This window comes from Nematolebias whitei, chromosome 15, assembly GCF_014905685.2.
Source record: "Nematolebias whitei isolate Nwh7 chromosome 15, NemWhi1, whole genome shotgun sequence".
NCBI lineage: Eukaryota > Metazoa > Chordata > Actinopteri > Cyprinodontiformes > Rivulidae > Nematolebias > Nematolebias whitei.
Window position 1 is genome coordinate 25,975,576 of NC_056512.1, and position 15,482 is coordinate 25,991,057.

General features: G+C 39.3%; 1 protein-coding gene across 1 annotated transcript in view; it reads left to right on the forward strand.

The window, feature by feature from the left end:
- grapa (GRB2 related adaptor protein a) overlaps positions 1–8,906 on the forward strand; it is an 85,904-nt gene extending 76,998 nt beyond the window's left edge. The window contains exon 5 of the mRNA XM_037689537.1: positions 7,828–8,906. Coding sequence (XP_037545465.1) covers positions 7,828–8,013 — 186 coding nt within the window. The 3' untranslated portion in view covers positions 8,014–8,906. The remainder of the gene's footprint in view (positions 1–7,827) is intronic.
- The last annotated feature ends 6,576 nt before the right edge of the window (positions 8,907–15,482 follow it).

The following is a 15,482-nucleotide window of genomic DNA, read 5'->3' on the forward strand; positions in this document are numbered from 1 at the left end:
ATATATATATAATAACAATAAACTACTACTTACTACTTGCACTAATAGTCCTACTTAAATGTTTTTCACTCATCGTGTGTATTCAGGATACGGATCCCACGCGATAAATGAGGGACTACTGTACTATGAAACGGTTTGGGACTGAAGTTGTTTTAGGCCAGGAGCAGTCCACAGTAGCCTTAGTCTCACTCAGGCTAGACAATAATTCATTAGTCTGGTCAGAATTAAACTTTATGTCTCCAAACGGAGGTCGTTCAAAGAGCTATCTACAACAGGTGAGATATTTTTTGCTCATAATATTCACTTCAAAATTTCTGAACTATCCCTTTTGCAGTGTTACCGTATATGACTTTTAGGCATCTCGTTAGGACAACACAGTGCCAAAGCAACTCCAAACCAGGCAGGACCTACATGCATGCTTCGAAAGACTCCATTTTGTTTTCAGAGCAGCACGGCCTGCGCAGCCTCTGACAGTAAAACTCTTTACACTAGCAGTGATCAAATTGTATTACAAAATAATAAAACTGTAACCGTAAAAAATAAACCTTTTGTGCAGTGCCAGCAGTAATGCAGTAACACTGTGGCACAGTGTGGAACTGATGGTATTTAAAAATGATCCAATAAAAATGTTTAAAATAGGTCAGAAAGTCGGAGCTGAAATTATAAACTGAGGTTTAAAAAGTATCATCACAAGCTTAGTGGCACCTGGAAGTTTCCTCAGTCTATTCCTCATTTGATTTGTGTTCTGCATCAAGTCTAAAGTAGAAAAAACAAAACAAATCGACATTTTTGAATTCAAAAATTGTAGATTATCCACATTTTTTGAGCTTCGTGGTTCATGACATGCACCTCAATTGCAGGCGGCTCCTTTCACTCAACCCTCTGGAGTTTCATCAGCCGTCTAAAAACCTTGACTCTTGCTAACGGATTACAGACGCACTTCGTCAATGTATATTTTCATTGAAGGGGGGAGGTTTGCAGAGTAGCCAGCCTGGTGATGTATTTCGTCTGATGGAGTGAGAAACCCTCTGATGAGTGAGACAGGTTAGAATACTAAAAATAGGCTTTTTGGTTCCCAGAGCAGATTGTCAGAAATGTCGCTCTTGTTTGATAGCATCCCGCCTCACCGCTAAACAGTTGAGCTCGTCCCACATCACCGGGCAGGCGTTGCATTCAGCTCTCTGACAAAGAGCATCTGGAGCAGATGTCTGTGATGATTTCAGCTGAAGGGTGTGGTGATGGTGGGTAAGTAGGCAAAAATGAGAGCTGTCACGTCATTAATAAATTGTATGACCCACATAGTGCATCAGTCTAACAATACAGAGAGCAACACTGATGTCTAAATATAAAAGCACATCTTTCTGAACCCTTTTTTAGGTTCTTGAAAGTTTGTAAGAAAGCAGCTCTGTGTTGGTTGGTGATGGCGGGTCGTCTGTTAACACATTCTGTTTTAATAAAAGACAATGAGGTTGGTGCAGAAAAATGGAAAGATCTCCATCAAGAGGCCCTATCTACACAACTGTGGATATTTCCTCTCTAACACACACACACACACACACACATACACATATATATATATATATGAAGAATTAATAAAAATAAAAAAACTCCCAACTAGGCGATTAAACAAAAATGCTGAAATACTATTACTACACCACTAGGTGGCGAGAATAAAAAAAACTCCATCCACCCTTTATCTTTACCCACTTCTTCCTTTTCGGGTTGCGAGGGTCACTGGTGCCCATGTCCAGCTATCAATGTGCAAGAGGAGGGGGACACCCTGGACAGGTCTCCAGTCCATCACAGGGACACATGGAGACAAACGAGACAAACAACCATTCACACTATCTCTCACACCTACGGACAATTTAGTTACCAATCAGTCTAACATGCATGTTTTTGGTCTGTGGGAGGAAACCGGAGTACCTGGACAAGACACATGCATGCACGGACAGAACATGCAAACTCCACCCAGAAAGGTCCCGGCCGGGATTTGAACCGGCAACCTTCTCACTGAGAGGCAACAGCTCTACAACTGAGCAGTTTAAAATAACCACGAACCAAACTACAAAGAAAAACCTTTTTTACTTTGGTTAAAGATTCTTCAAAAAACAACTGCAGATCAGATGTTTGTTTGGTTTGTATTATTTTTGGACTGCTGACTATATTTTTCTCCCAGTTGTTGAGTGCATGACAAGAGTTTAATAGTGACAAGATGAAGATGAAGCAAAACAGATGCAGCTGAACAAATAAAAAGATGGCTCTTTTGTTGTTGTTTACAGTGCACAAAGCAATTGTGAACATAAATTAAAAAAAAGGAAGCTGCCATTGTTTCTCAAGAACTCCATACGTGGAGTTTACACATAGCTGCCAAAAACAGTTAATAAAATAAACTACACACATTGTTTGCATGTGGATGAGAGGTGCAAAAACTGTGAGAAATATTCATTAAAAAAATATCTGGAGTAGTAGTTTTGAAGTTTTACTCTCATTAGGTACAATATCCTCATTATTATTCCTTTTCTTTCCCACTTACTGCCACTGTTACCATTTCTGTTCCTGTATTAAAGCACACCATTCTGGTTGATGGAACCTATAGTTTAATTTCATCCAGACACTCAGGTCACAGTACCACCAACGCACGGCCTTTGACCTTTTGTCCCACGAACAGCAGGATAAGAACAGCTGCTCTCTCAAACTGCACAAAACCCAAATAATCAAAAGAAAAGAGTATAAAATGTGCCCGTTGGCAGATATACGCCATTAAACAAACCACCTGAAAATAAAACTACTCAGAGACAAAACAAAGTCTAAACACTGGATAAATAACCCAGACAGATGCCTTCTTGGTTTTTACTGTGAACTGAAAGGATAATTTAACAGGATGCTTATGCTCATCAATTTTATTGGCGCGAGTATTGTCCATGCTGCCTTCTGAGTCATGAGAGAGTCAATATGTTCTGCTTTCTTAATTTATAAACAGGTATTAGAAATCAGCTGCAACAATTCAATGAGTTTTTTAATAATTTGGAACAAAAAAGGCTGTTATTCTTCTTCATAGAAAAATGTAAAAAAATAAATAAATAAATAAATAAAACGCAAATATCTTTGAGCAGCTTCAGAAAATTTAGTAAGTTTACACTTATTGTCTTTTAAATAATATAAAATAGTATTTTCACCATTAACTAATCAACTCTTCATTGACTATTTCTTACTCGTGTTGGCAAACTGAGTCAGACTGAGCAGTGCACAAAAACATGAAATTATTAATTTTGCTGTGATTAAGATTTGCATAAAAATGAGTCCATAAAGACACGGTCTAGTGATCCCGGTAACAAAAACAGCATATAATCATCTTAACCTCCATTTAAATCAAAGTTTTCTCACTGGTATGCCTCCAGAATTATTCCTTTTAACATTATTTTCAGCCAGCTGCTAACGCGCTGGGAAATCCCTTCGTATAATGTTTGGCGTCATTGTGAAGGTTGGGCTTTCCCCTTTTCAAATGTACTACTGGAATTCCTAATGACATCACTCTAGACCAATAAAAATCAATGTTTTCAAACCAGCACGATCATAATCAGAACTACAGTAAGTTGTTGCCAGGTGGTAAATTGCCATATTTCAACAAACCATTCATTATTAAAGCTTCTGAGATGGAGAATTTAAAAATAAAAATATCCCAGTATTAAAAAAGTCCTCAGTGTGCTCGTTTTGCCAGCATGGGTCATGCATGATGTGCAAAATATTATTAACAGTCTGTAATGTTGGTCAACAAATAATTATATCAAATTTATAATTATAAATAATTAAATCAAATCTCATTTTAAACTTGTTTGCCAACTCTGCAGCACGAGTTTAAAATAAAACAAGGAGCTGTGTAAAATATTTCTAAATGTCTATTACCAGTTGTAAGTCTGCTTTTTCTAATCTTGTTACATTAGAATTATTTCTTTATGCTTCAAAAATATGTTAGTGTTGCCAACATAGACTAAGTCTTGTGAACGGTGGTTTAATTGCACCTTTAAGCTTGTTGCATCGTTGCTCCAAAATGTGCCGTAAGTCTTTCCAAGCTAATCCCCCTCAGCTCATTACATGGCTCTCACATTTTATCTGTGCAGGACAGAATGGGAAATGATTTACTGTCTTTTTACCTTTCATCTCCCAACACTTTTCTAACGTCCGTCTTTGTCACTTGGAAAAAAAAAAAATCCCTCCCTGTGCAAAATTTGGACTTCTGTCCCGTTATGTTTTTCAAAGACCTGTTTGGTCACAGCCTTAATCGTCATTTGCTTTGGATAAGTAGCTGTCCCAGATTTTGATGCTCCATCAAAATCGATGTGGAGATTAAATGATGTTACTATCTCAGACTCACATGGGCACAATGTGACTACATCAGCGAGAAGATGTGAACCTGTACAGTTATGGGATTATATCTAGACACATTGGTCGGTCACGTCCTTTAATCAATAAAACCTGATTTATTTATTGGTTAGGCGAGAAGTCTGCAAGATCCACTCTAAAAAAATGTAGAATAGTAAACAAATATAAAAGCAGTTACATCTCTGTATAATAGAACTTGTGTATTCACTTCTTTTCATAAACAGCTCTTCTTCTGGTTACACTTTCTGCTGTTTAGCCGCAATGTCTTTTCATTAGTGACACCTGCTGTTCATACGAAGAACTAAAGCAGCACAAGTACAAACAGCTACAAACACTGAAAATGTGCTTCACTTTGATTTTTGTTTCTTTGCAGCTGTTCTCTCTTCAGGGGTCACCACAACGAGTCATCCTCCTCCATCTCTGTCCTCTGTAACTGCATCCATATATCTCCTCTTTGTCTTTTTCCTGGTAGCTGCATTTCTAACATCCTTCTACCAGTATACCCACTATCCCTCCTTTGGACATGTCAAAACCATCTCAGTCTGGCCTCTCTAACTTTATCTCCCAGTTGTTCAACCTGTGCTGTACCTCTGATGATCTCATTCCTAATCTTATCCATCCTTGTCACAACTAAGGAGAACCTCAACATCTTCAGATCTGTCACTTCCAGTTTTGTCTCCTGTCTTCTTGTCAGACAAGAGACTGACGCGCTTCACTTGGATCATGTGGAATAAATAATGGTCTAGAAAGAAAATATTTGTTCATATTTTAGGTTAGAAAGTAGAAAGTGAAATTTGCTGAACAATAAAGCACATCTGGGTGACTAAAGGCTGAACTGATCTGGTTTTGCCCAACTGTTGACAGTGTATCAAGATACGTACCCTATCAGCCACAAGCCAATGAAGCACAACCAAAGTACAACTCCTTCTACAGTACAATGTGACAGATAGTTCACCCCATTTAGACTTTGGAGATTACCATTTAACGTTTTGACTGAAGTGGTAACAACAATGTATTCTGAATTTAGAGACTTTCCTCACACACATACATAAAACAAACCAACTTCCACTAGAAGTCTAGACTAAATCAGGATGCAATCAGGTGTAAGACTGTGAGGGTTTTGTGGATTTTCAAGACTATTTGTATGCTACTTACTGCCTTAATTGTTCTCTAGTTCATGTCTGCCCACATCAGCTCATTCCACCATCTTGGCCTTGGTCTATGTTAAGATATCCCACAATGATGGTATCCAAAACTGCAGCGTTGATTCCTCCACAAACACAGCAAAAGCAATATTAGTGCTCCTTTCAGTCTCTCAGCTTAGAAACCACATCCACTTTCCTCTGCGGGAGTGCAGCTGACAGCTAAGGGGTTAGATACGGTTAAGATTTTTCCCCCCCCCCCCCCCCCCACACACACACCTAAAATAGCCTTTTATTCTGCTGCTCTTAAACTGCTTTTACTTCACCAGTCAACACAGATCAGAGGAGGCCAGCTATAAGGGAAGCAGAAAAGCACTACTTCTGTTGAGCTTAAAGAAAAAAAAACACGGGGAGACAGAGAAAGCACAGCGTCTGAGGCCTGAACTGAAGATGGCTCACATCGGAGCAGCAAACACATATTGTTCTCTGTTTCTGCTCCAAGACGTTCAGCCTTCAACAGATAAAACACCTTTCCGTCTTCCTTGTTGTCACTCTTACATCTTCAAGGTTCACTTCTGCTTTTATAGAGTGACTTTCACGCTCCGTGAAGTAACCTGATGTTTAATTCATCACAAACCATCCCAAAGCGTACTTGTTTTCTGTTTTTGTTGCTCTTGTTCGGGCTCTGACTTGATGAAACCACAGTTCCACTGACTCAAAACGGGACAAATACAACTTTAATGATAAGAATAAATAAAGTATATTTGTACTGTGTAGACACAAACAGTACAACGTTTACTATGTGGAAAAAGTCCAGGCTGCTCTTCTGCCTGAGTGTGGACAGTCTTGCCCTAGTTAAGTTTATTTTGATACTAGAATACAAGCAAAAAAAAAAGCAACTACTTTGAAGAAATATAATTACCATTAAAGAAAATCCCCGCTGGATGGTGGTTGTTGAATTAAATAATATCTCTCAAAAATGGAAAAAAGCATCTGTATTGACAATTCAGACTTTTACAATTTATTCAGCCAAACCTTCTCCCTTTACAAACTCTTTGAGTGAATCTTAAGAAAAACAAGGTTTAAAAAAACAAAGGAAGAATGGGGGTGATTGTCTTTTCCTCAGGTGGAAGAGTTTCAGTATGTCTTGTTCATGAGTGATAGTAGGATGGATCCGGACATGGATTAATGCATCGGGGCCTCGTCCGCAATAATGACGTTGTTGCTTTGGTTGGTTTTGGTGAAGAAAGAGTTGCATCGAAATGCAAAGCTCTTGATTTAAGTGGTCTATGTTCGTCTACGTTCACCTACTGTATGGTATTGAGGTTTGGTTCATGACCGAAATAAAGATCCCAGATCCCTGCTCCTTCGCATCAAAAGGAGTCTGTTGAGGTGGTTAAGGCATCTGATTAGGGTGCCTCCTGGGCACCTCCCTTCTGAGGTTATCCAGGCATGTTCCACTGGTAAGAGGCCCCAGGCCAGACCCAGGACCTGCTGGGGAGATTATTAATTTTCTCTTGCCTGAAAATGTCGCTGGGTCCTCCAGGAGAAACTGGACAGTGTCGCTGGAGAGAGAGGGAGGTCTGGGTTTCTCTCCTGGACCTGTTGCCTCTGAACCCACTTTGGATAGGCAATAATAGATGGAGATGGAGAGATGTACAAGACCACGAAGTAAATTTATTCAAGAACAAACAAACAAGCACATCAAATGTCTTAAAGAACAAATATTACACCTCATAGGAAGGTATGGTAGCTTAGCTCAAAAATCTACACAATCAAAAACATAATTACAAAAAGTAGCATGTTTATGCCTTCTGTTGTAGTAAGCTCAGCTAACTATCTTTCTTTAATGGTTCGTTCCGTTTGTATTCAGAAGTCAGAATTTTGTAGTGACAAGTCAGAGAAATCAACAGAATCCCACACAAAGTCAGAATTCTCACTCTACAAGTCAAACGATCCTGACCATCCCTAACCTTACAATCGAATATGTCTGCCTTGTGCATAAAAATTGCAGTAATAAACGTTTTATTTTCAATTCTGTCAGTTTGTATCTCATTAAATAAGTTGAACTTCACCTCGACTATTGCCACAGCGTTTTACTGCAGAGAAATAAACTGCTCTCAGCTGTGTTGCATTGGTCCTGCAAATGTTTTCAAAGAAATCTACTGTAAATGTGTTTATGTGTTTGAAAATAGCTCAAGACCATTTGTATCTCATGGTGTTTCATACAGGCTGTCTCAAAAGGTTTTGTGTTTCTTTACCATTAACTCTTTTATTCCTTCTCTCCTTTCTCCTCACACAGCGTCCCCACCACGCCCACGCTCTCTTCGACTTCACCCCCCAACACCCTTCCCAGCTGCACTTCCTGCGCGGTGATGTCATCGAACTCATTGACTGCTCCGATTCGCTACGTTGGAGGGGTCGTTGCCAAGGACGCGTAGGCTACTTCCCCCCAGAGTACGTCCAACCCATTTACCAGCACCAGTGACCGGAGACGTCAAGCAGACACGCATTCATTCCCGAGGCCTTAATCGATGAGGCATCCTGACCCCCCTTCTCCCTCCCTCCAAAACACACGCACACATGCCCTCAAACTTCTGGAGCGAATGAGTAAATGAGCTGAACTGATTTCTCCCACGTCTCCGTGATGTCACCTGTCAACAACAAAAACAAAGCTCTTCAGTCTTCTCCCCCTGATTCTTTGCCCCATTTCTCTATTAAAGGAATCACTGGGATATGGACCTACACACTGTGGAAGACACAGTCATTAACTAACAGACACACACAAACTCCCAGGCATAATCATTCATTATATCTTATCAGTGCTGGTGCAGGCTAGCAAAAAGGAACACACACACCCGGAGAAGGCCACTTTTGATAGAAATGCAGATTTGCTCCAGGATCATCCAGGAAGACATCTGGTGAGCCAAGAAGAGACACAGGAACAAATTGTGATGGAAATTTTTAGTCCAAACACTGAAGATTCTGACGCAACAGACCCCTCAGTCATTAGGCTGATACATGAAGGGGTTTAACAGGAGTGGCTGAGCGTATGTAAACCTGTGAACTCTACATGCTAGTGATCATGTGTGTTACTGAAAAAAATAATTGTGTGTGTTGATACTCTGTGGAATGGTAAAGGGTGTTTCTGTACATTTACTGAGTGGAATACTGCTTAAGACGCTGCTTTAAAAATACTGCTTAAGATGTGATATGCCTGACTCAGTTTGTGGATCATTTGTTTGTGTCTACATATTTATTCTCTTTAACCTGAATGCAAAGATACTGTAAATAAAAGTTCATCACTGTAAGAAGATTTTAATTCTGTTGCAACAAACAGTACAACCGCTTAGAAAAAACAACACAATTTACAGTAAAAACCTGGACTGGTCTTCCATTATTACTTGTTCTGAAAAAACATTTCAATAAAGTGTATTTACCTCTTTGAACCTGTAGTTTGTGCATGAATAAACTAGCAATGACTATGCTCCAAATTTCCCTTTAGAAATCAATAGTCATCATGATAGTGAATTGACCAATACAGCAGTCCCTCGATACTTCGTGGTTCAACTTTCGCAGACTCACTCTTTTGTGGGTTTTCAGCGTAAGATTGTAAACAACACACAATTGGCTGATTGATGGAAGGCAACCAACCAGAGCATTGTGCAGAAGGGAGGAGTGGCCAGCACCGGGACATTTCCCGGTGGCCTGGCCTGCTCATGATTGTTGAGGAGCCCCTTCCTTTCTTTTTCTGAGGCTGTATGTCACTGCAGAGACACACAACAGGTGGGCACAACCTGTTGTGTGTCTCTGCTATGACATCACAGACAGACGCAGAAAAAGAAAGGAGGGGGTGGGGTCTGTCTTTTCCCATTGCTGCTGTGGGAGCTTAAGTGAGGCAGTTACCAGAGTGAGCGGCATAGATTGTTTATTTAAAATAGTCAAGTGTGACCCGAACCGAGACTTTAGTCCCCCTCGGCAATGACTGAGCAGGCCAGGCCACCAGGAAATGTCCTGGTGCTTCCTATGACCAGTCCGCCCTCAGTCCAACTGACTCAGTAACCATAGCATCAGTCTGTCTGCTCTTTCGCTATGCTCTTTTAGAGCGTTTAGAACATGGTTAAGAACATTGCAAGAGTGTGGGAAGGATTTATGAAGTCTTAAAATATATATAACTACTAAAATAAATATAAAGTCCCTACTTCGTGGATTTCCACCTATCGCATGGGTGTCTAGAACATAACCCCCATGATAGGTGAGGGACTACTGTATACAAAAAGGTCAATAACCCACTGTAAAACTTTGCTCAAAATCTACTATACAGCATTTACACCAACTATCCTAAAATCCTAGTCCAGAGGGTTCGCAAGTTCCTTGCACGAGATGCTTGGCTTCACTCTCGAGTGGCCGGAACTTTGAACAGATTTTTAAAATTCATTTGACATTTTACTCTCAAAACAGTCACAAAGTCATCATCGTTATTTTGAACCTTCTCAATAAAGTTGAGTTAGAAAGTGAAGCCAACTTTGGGAGGGTATGGTGACATATGAAATCAAACTAACTGAATGGAGCCAAGAAAGAGAATAAATTGAGATTAAACTGAGACACTGATGTGAGATTATGGGACTAAATTGCAACAACAACAAAAAATCAATTAGTTCACCAGAATGTAGCCATTTATTTGTTGTTATAGAAATATACAAGCTGTGTAGATACCAAATCAGTATGAAAATTTGTCTATTTGTATTTGTTATTCTACGTTTTTGCCTCAATGTAGATGCCATCAGGGATGAGTCACAGTTCTGGGAAATTAAGACTTAAATACAACATTGAGGTAGACAAAATGAAACCAAATATACACAGCAATGGTTCTCAAACTATTAAATGATCAGAAAGTACTAATTCCCACCATACTTTTATCAAGTATAGTACCTCCATTTTGACCGGGGATAAGTCTAAGTAGTACAGGCTTACATTTATATTTGACAAAAATGAGTGAACTGGCTAAATCCCATGTCTTGGTTGAAGACCAGTGTATTATGTGATGGTTCCTTGCATTCGTGGCTTAGACCATCACATCACACACTACGGTCTACAGTTTCTTATTCTCAGAAAAACTCAGTACAAATCTGAAATAATTTAAATCACATTTCTTCACTTTTTGTTGCAAGCAGTTCCAACAGAGACTTTTGTTGGTGGTTCTTCAGTTGCTACAGACACATTGGTTAATTATGATTCACACCGGTTTCTACAAGATTCTCAAAATCTTCACTGCAATTAATGTCTTTTTGTCCACTTTTGCTGGCTTTGCAGCACAGTTTAGATTGTGATAGTTAATTAGCTTATTATTTAACTTGTTGAGTTGGTGTCATTTATGATATTTCTGGGTACTGTCAGAGGAATACCACTTGTGTTATTTGTACCACAATTTGCCAACAAACTAAAGTGAAATGATAATTTGATGCTATATTTAAAAATTGTATTATTGTTGATATTCACATGAGAAGAGAGTTAAATGGAGGAATAACTCATTACGCCCAAAGCAGATAATGGATGTATGGACGGTTTTGTTGTCTACTGAATGCATAGACAGTAAGAAATGAATGTTTAGCCAGCTTATTGCCACCAGCTGGTTTGTTCTTGAAGCACTGAGCTGGACATTTTTACCATGGACTTTTTGCTTTATTAAAACCAAAAGGCCAGTTTCACTGAAACTACAAAATTTCATGGTAAAATGGTCACAAATTTTCAGTAACAATGAAGTCTTTCACTAAAACTTACGTAACTGATGAAAATTTACTTTAAATGAAGCTATATTTTACAAACCAAACATGAAGCTGTCAGAACATTTACAAGGTTTATTGGTTTCCTCTCAGAATTGTATACAATTATTCCTAATTTAATGGGCATGGGTGTTGTTTCTGTCAGTTAGAAAGAATGCAGGTTTGAAGCATTTCCACTGTGGTTTTATTTTTACGATCTCCCTCTATGGAAACGAGCCTTAAAGCAAATATTAGTTTACCACTTGTAGATAGCTTTTTGAACAACTTCAGCTGTTCGGTTTAATTCTGACCAGACTAACAAGCTAACAGCTCCGCTAAATGAAACCAAAACCAAAGTAGGTTGTTTTAAAACTGCAATCATCTTTTCGAAGCACTTCATGAAAACAATATTTTAAGTCTTTACACCGCCATCAGCTTTGCGATATATAGTTATTTACATTGAACTCTGTGGTTTTACAAGGACAAATAGCAGCAGCAGCTAGCTCTAGCCCTTCCATGCACAGTGTACTACAATATTTCTAACAGTGTAATGCTAATTTAAATGTGTCGTAAAAATTTAAAAATTATGTCCATCTGAACTTCTTAGGTGGCGCCAATCCACTTAGTTCTTGTCAAACTGTCAGCATGGCCACGATTACTGTACACTTTATGTTCAAACTCAGGTCTTTCAAAAGCCTACCTACACATAATCTTTACACAGAACCGCAGTGCAAAAGATCTGAACTATTGCTTCAAGCTCAGAGGACTTGTGATTGACATATTTTTGACTACACCAATAAATTAATATTTTTTCAGAGATTTTTCTGTTCAGGGTCGAAGGCTGAGGGGGGCTGGAGTTTATCTCAGTTGTCAACAAGAGGGATAGGTCCAAACAAACAATCTTGTCAAAGTGTTGGTTGTAATTATTAAATATCATATTTAAATGTTATTCATGTCACAATATATTTCATGCACGTCAGCACAGATCTCCCTCTGGTGTAATTCCTGCGATCAGATCAAACATTACACATCACTGCTGTCACTCCTGAGGTCTGCTCCGTTCAATAGAATGAAAACGTGAATCGAAGCAGACAGCAGGGTTGAACACTTCACTTTGCTCCTTTTGACTCCTTTGTCTCTTCTTTTGTTTCAACAAACCACTTCCCACCGTCTTTCCTCCTAACAGAGTCACCTCTGGCTTTCTCGTGACAGATAGTCAATAAACTAACAGCGTCCAGGAGGTTGAAGAACAAAGACGGTAAAGGTGTACCAGAAATAGTACAAGCTGTACTCTTCCTTCGGATGCGTTCAGGAACCGCTGAGTTACTTTGAAGTCATGTTTGTGTCACTCTCGAAAAGTCAGAAAGTGCACAAAATCTCACCGTCATTGAGCAAAATGCTGCGTGAAAAGTAATCAGGTCAAGGTAAAGATACGGCTGAGAGACAGCAACACAGACAACAAAAAGGACAACATGGAAAATATCAAGGAATAAACAAAAACGGGGTATGACAGGCAAAAGGAAACGAGAGGAACCAGATTCCAGATGGCTCGCTGAGAGCGAAGTGTGTGATGGAATTAAACCTGAGCTGTGCTATTTACAAGTGTTAGACGTAAAAATAAGCAGCTAACTAACCAGTCTGAGTCATTAACTACCAGGCCTCCAGTACGACTTGCTAGTGAAGGAGGAAATAGTCACCAAAAGGTATTGTGACACTCTTAAAACAACTCCAACTTAAAAAAAATGTCATAGTTTTCAAGCAAATGATCTTTACCTGGTTATCAGTTTCACATTATTGTAGTCCCTCACTTATCACGGGGGTTACGTTCCAGACACCCCCGCGATAAGTGAAAATCCACCAAGTAGGGACGTTATATTTATTTTAAGGCTTTATAAACCCTTCCCACACTCTTGCAATGTTCTTAACAATGTTCTAAGCACTTAAACCAATGTCATTTTAACAACATATGTACTGTACATTACTCCAAAATTTTATATGGGTACTCACCATTGAAGATCTACAACTTGAAGGATGAGTTCAACTTCAGGATTATTTACGACTTTCCTGCCAGTTCCGTGAGCTGAATAGATAGATTGTTACTAACGATTTTTACCACATCGGTTTCTCTAGTAGTGTTTGCGCCCTCCACTGTTGTTCTTTGAATTTCAGCAGAAAGCAGCAGCTGGAAGCGCTGTTGGCTTCTGGGTCGTGTAGTTCTTATGACTTGTGTTACAGTATAGGCTTATTGAAAGAAAACTACAAAAAGGAAGCGCCTGTTCAAAGTATTTTTTTGTTTGTTTTTATCCTATTGGTTGGTTCCTGCTCCCATCTATTTCCATTAACTTTTTATCCTGTACTGTCCCAATCACGTGAGCAATACTAAAGTTGACAATTGTGTCGTGTTTTAAGTTGAAAATTAGCAAAAGAGTGAGTCAATTCAATTCAATTCAATTCAATTCAAAAATACTTTATTAATCCCAAAGGGAAATTATTTTGTTGTTGTAACTCATTATCTTCATTAAGCGATGTTATAGATGCTGATGGCTGTAGACAGGAAGGATCTCTTGTAAAGGTCCATCCCACAGTGGATCCTAAGAAACTGGCTGCAGATGCCGTCAGATCCGTCCACCCAGACTCGGCTGGCCTTTTGGTTCCCCCGGTCTGTAGGACCACCAGAATGCCGGGCAGAACTCCTCCCAAAGCAATGGCCACTCCACCCAGCAGTCTGCCGAGCTCCTCGTCGCTGCGGACAGCTAGCTGCAGGTGCCTGGGGACGATCCTGTCCTTCTGCTGTCATGAGCCATGTTTCCTGCTAGTTCCAGGATCTCAGTGGTCAGGCACTCGAGCACAGCTGGCAGGTAGATGGGAATGCGTCTACAGAACATCCTTTCCAACTCATTTGAGATTTGGGGCTGTAGTTGAGATATTATTTGAGCTTTTGAGATGTTAATCAGCTGCTGTTGGTTGTATAAAACTGCCTTGTTGCCATGGTTACGCATCATAACAAATGTCCAAAACTTAAAAAGTTTCAGTAAAAATCCTTCCAGCTGCACAGCATCTGATACCAGAAGAAACAATCATCCAAAAATGTGATTTACATCCAGAAAAAGAGGAATTAAAGTTTCCAAAAGCAAAATCTCAGAATGGAAGTAACAGAGCTGCTCCAACATGCAGCCACCTTGAGCGGCGCAATTCTAGAACATGAATGGCCACGAATGTCGAATTGCCAAGTATCGAGGAACTACTGTATATGATTATAACAGAGGCAGCTGGCAGTAGCACTTCCAGTCCTGCCTGAGGATCTTATGGCAAAAATATGATATTCTTTCAGGAATAATCAGGTAATGTGAAACTGACAGTATATAAATGTGTCTAAAGTTGCTTTAGCTTAAACCACTGGAATTTTTGAGATTAGAGTCATTTTAGGGAAGTAGCTATTCATTTTAGTCTCGACCACACTCGGATTAGCCATTAGCTTATTAATATAATTCCCTTTAAACTCTAGTTTCTTCAAGCCAAGGTCATTCACAAAGCTATGCACAAATAAACATTTTTAATAACCCTAAGCTAGTCCTGCACCGTTTATGAATAGCATCTGCATGGGAGTTTCCAAAATATTTCATTCACGTGTTCTCATTTTTCTGTGTGTACAGGGCTTTGCTCTTGTGTCATGGAATTCTAAACATGTTCTAAAAATTTGCAAGTTAAATATTATCTCAAAATAGTCACAAAGTTGTTGCAGGCACCTGGAACCCTTCTCATTTTAGCTGCTATAATTCTAGGGCTCTAGTTTTATGTAATTAAATAAACATACTTTCAATAAACCCCCAGTGTCTTTCAATGCAGGTGAATAACGTCTCACAATTTTATGTGCCCGACTAGTCCCTACACAGCACAGCTCAGTGAGAAACTATCTTTAGAATACCACTTCGAAGTTAAAGCTCTAAGCTGTACTTTTATTTGCTGGAAGTTTGTATACTGACATAAAAGTATAGCTAGGAAAGTACAGCTTAGACAAACTTACCTCGGGGGCAATTTTGAAACTTCCCCTCACTAAAAAAAAAAGTGCTGATGTGAAAGGTCTCAATTGGAAGCAACCACCAACATATTTTACAAAAGAAGGTGCGTGGAAAAACAAATCTATTTATGGGTTAATCCAAGCACAAAAACACCTTTAAAAATGTGCAAGCACACC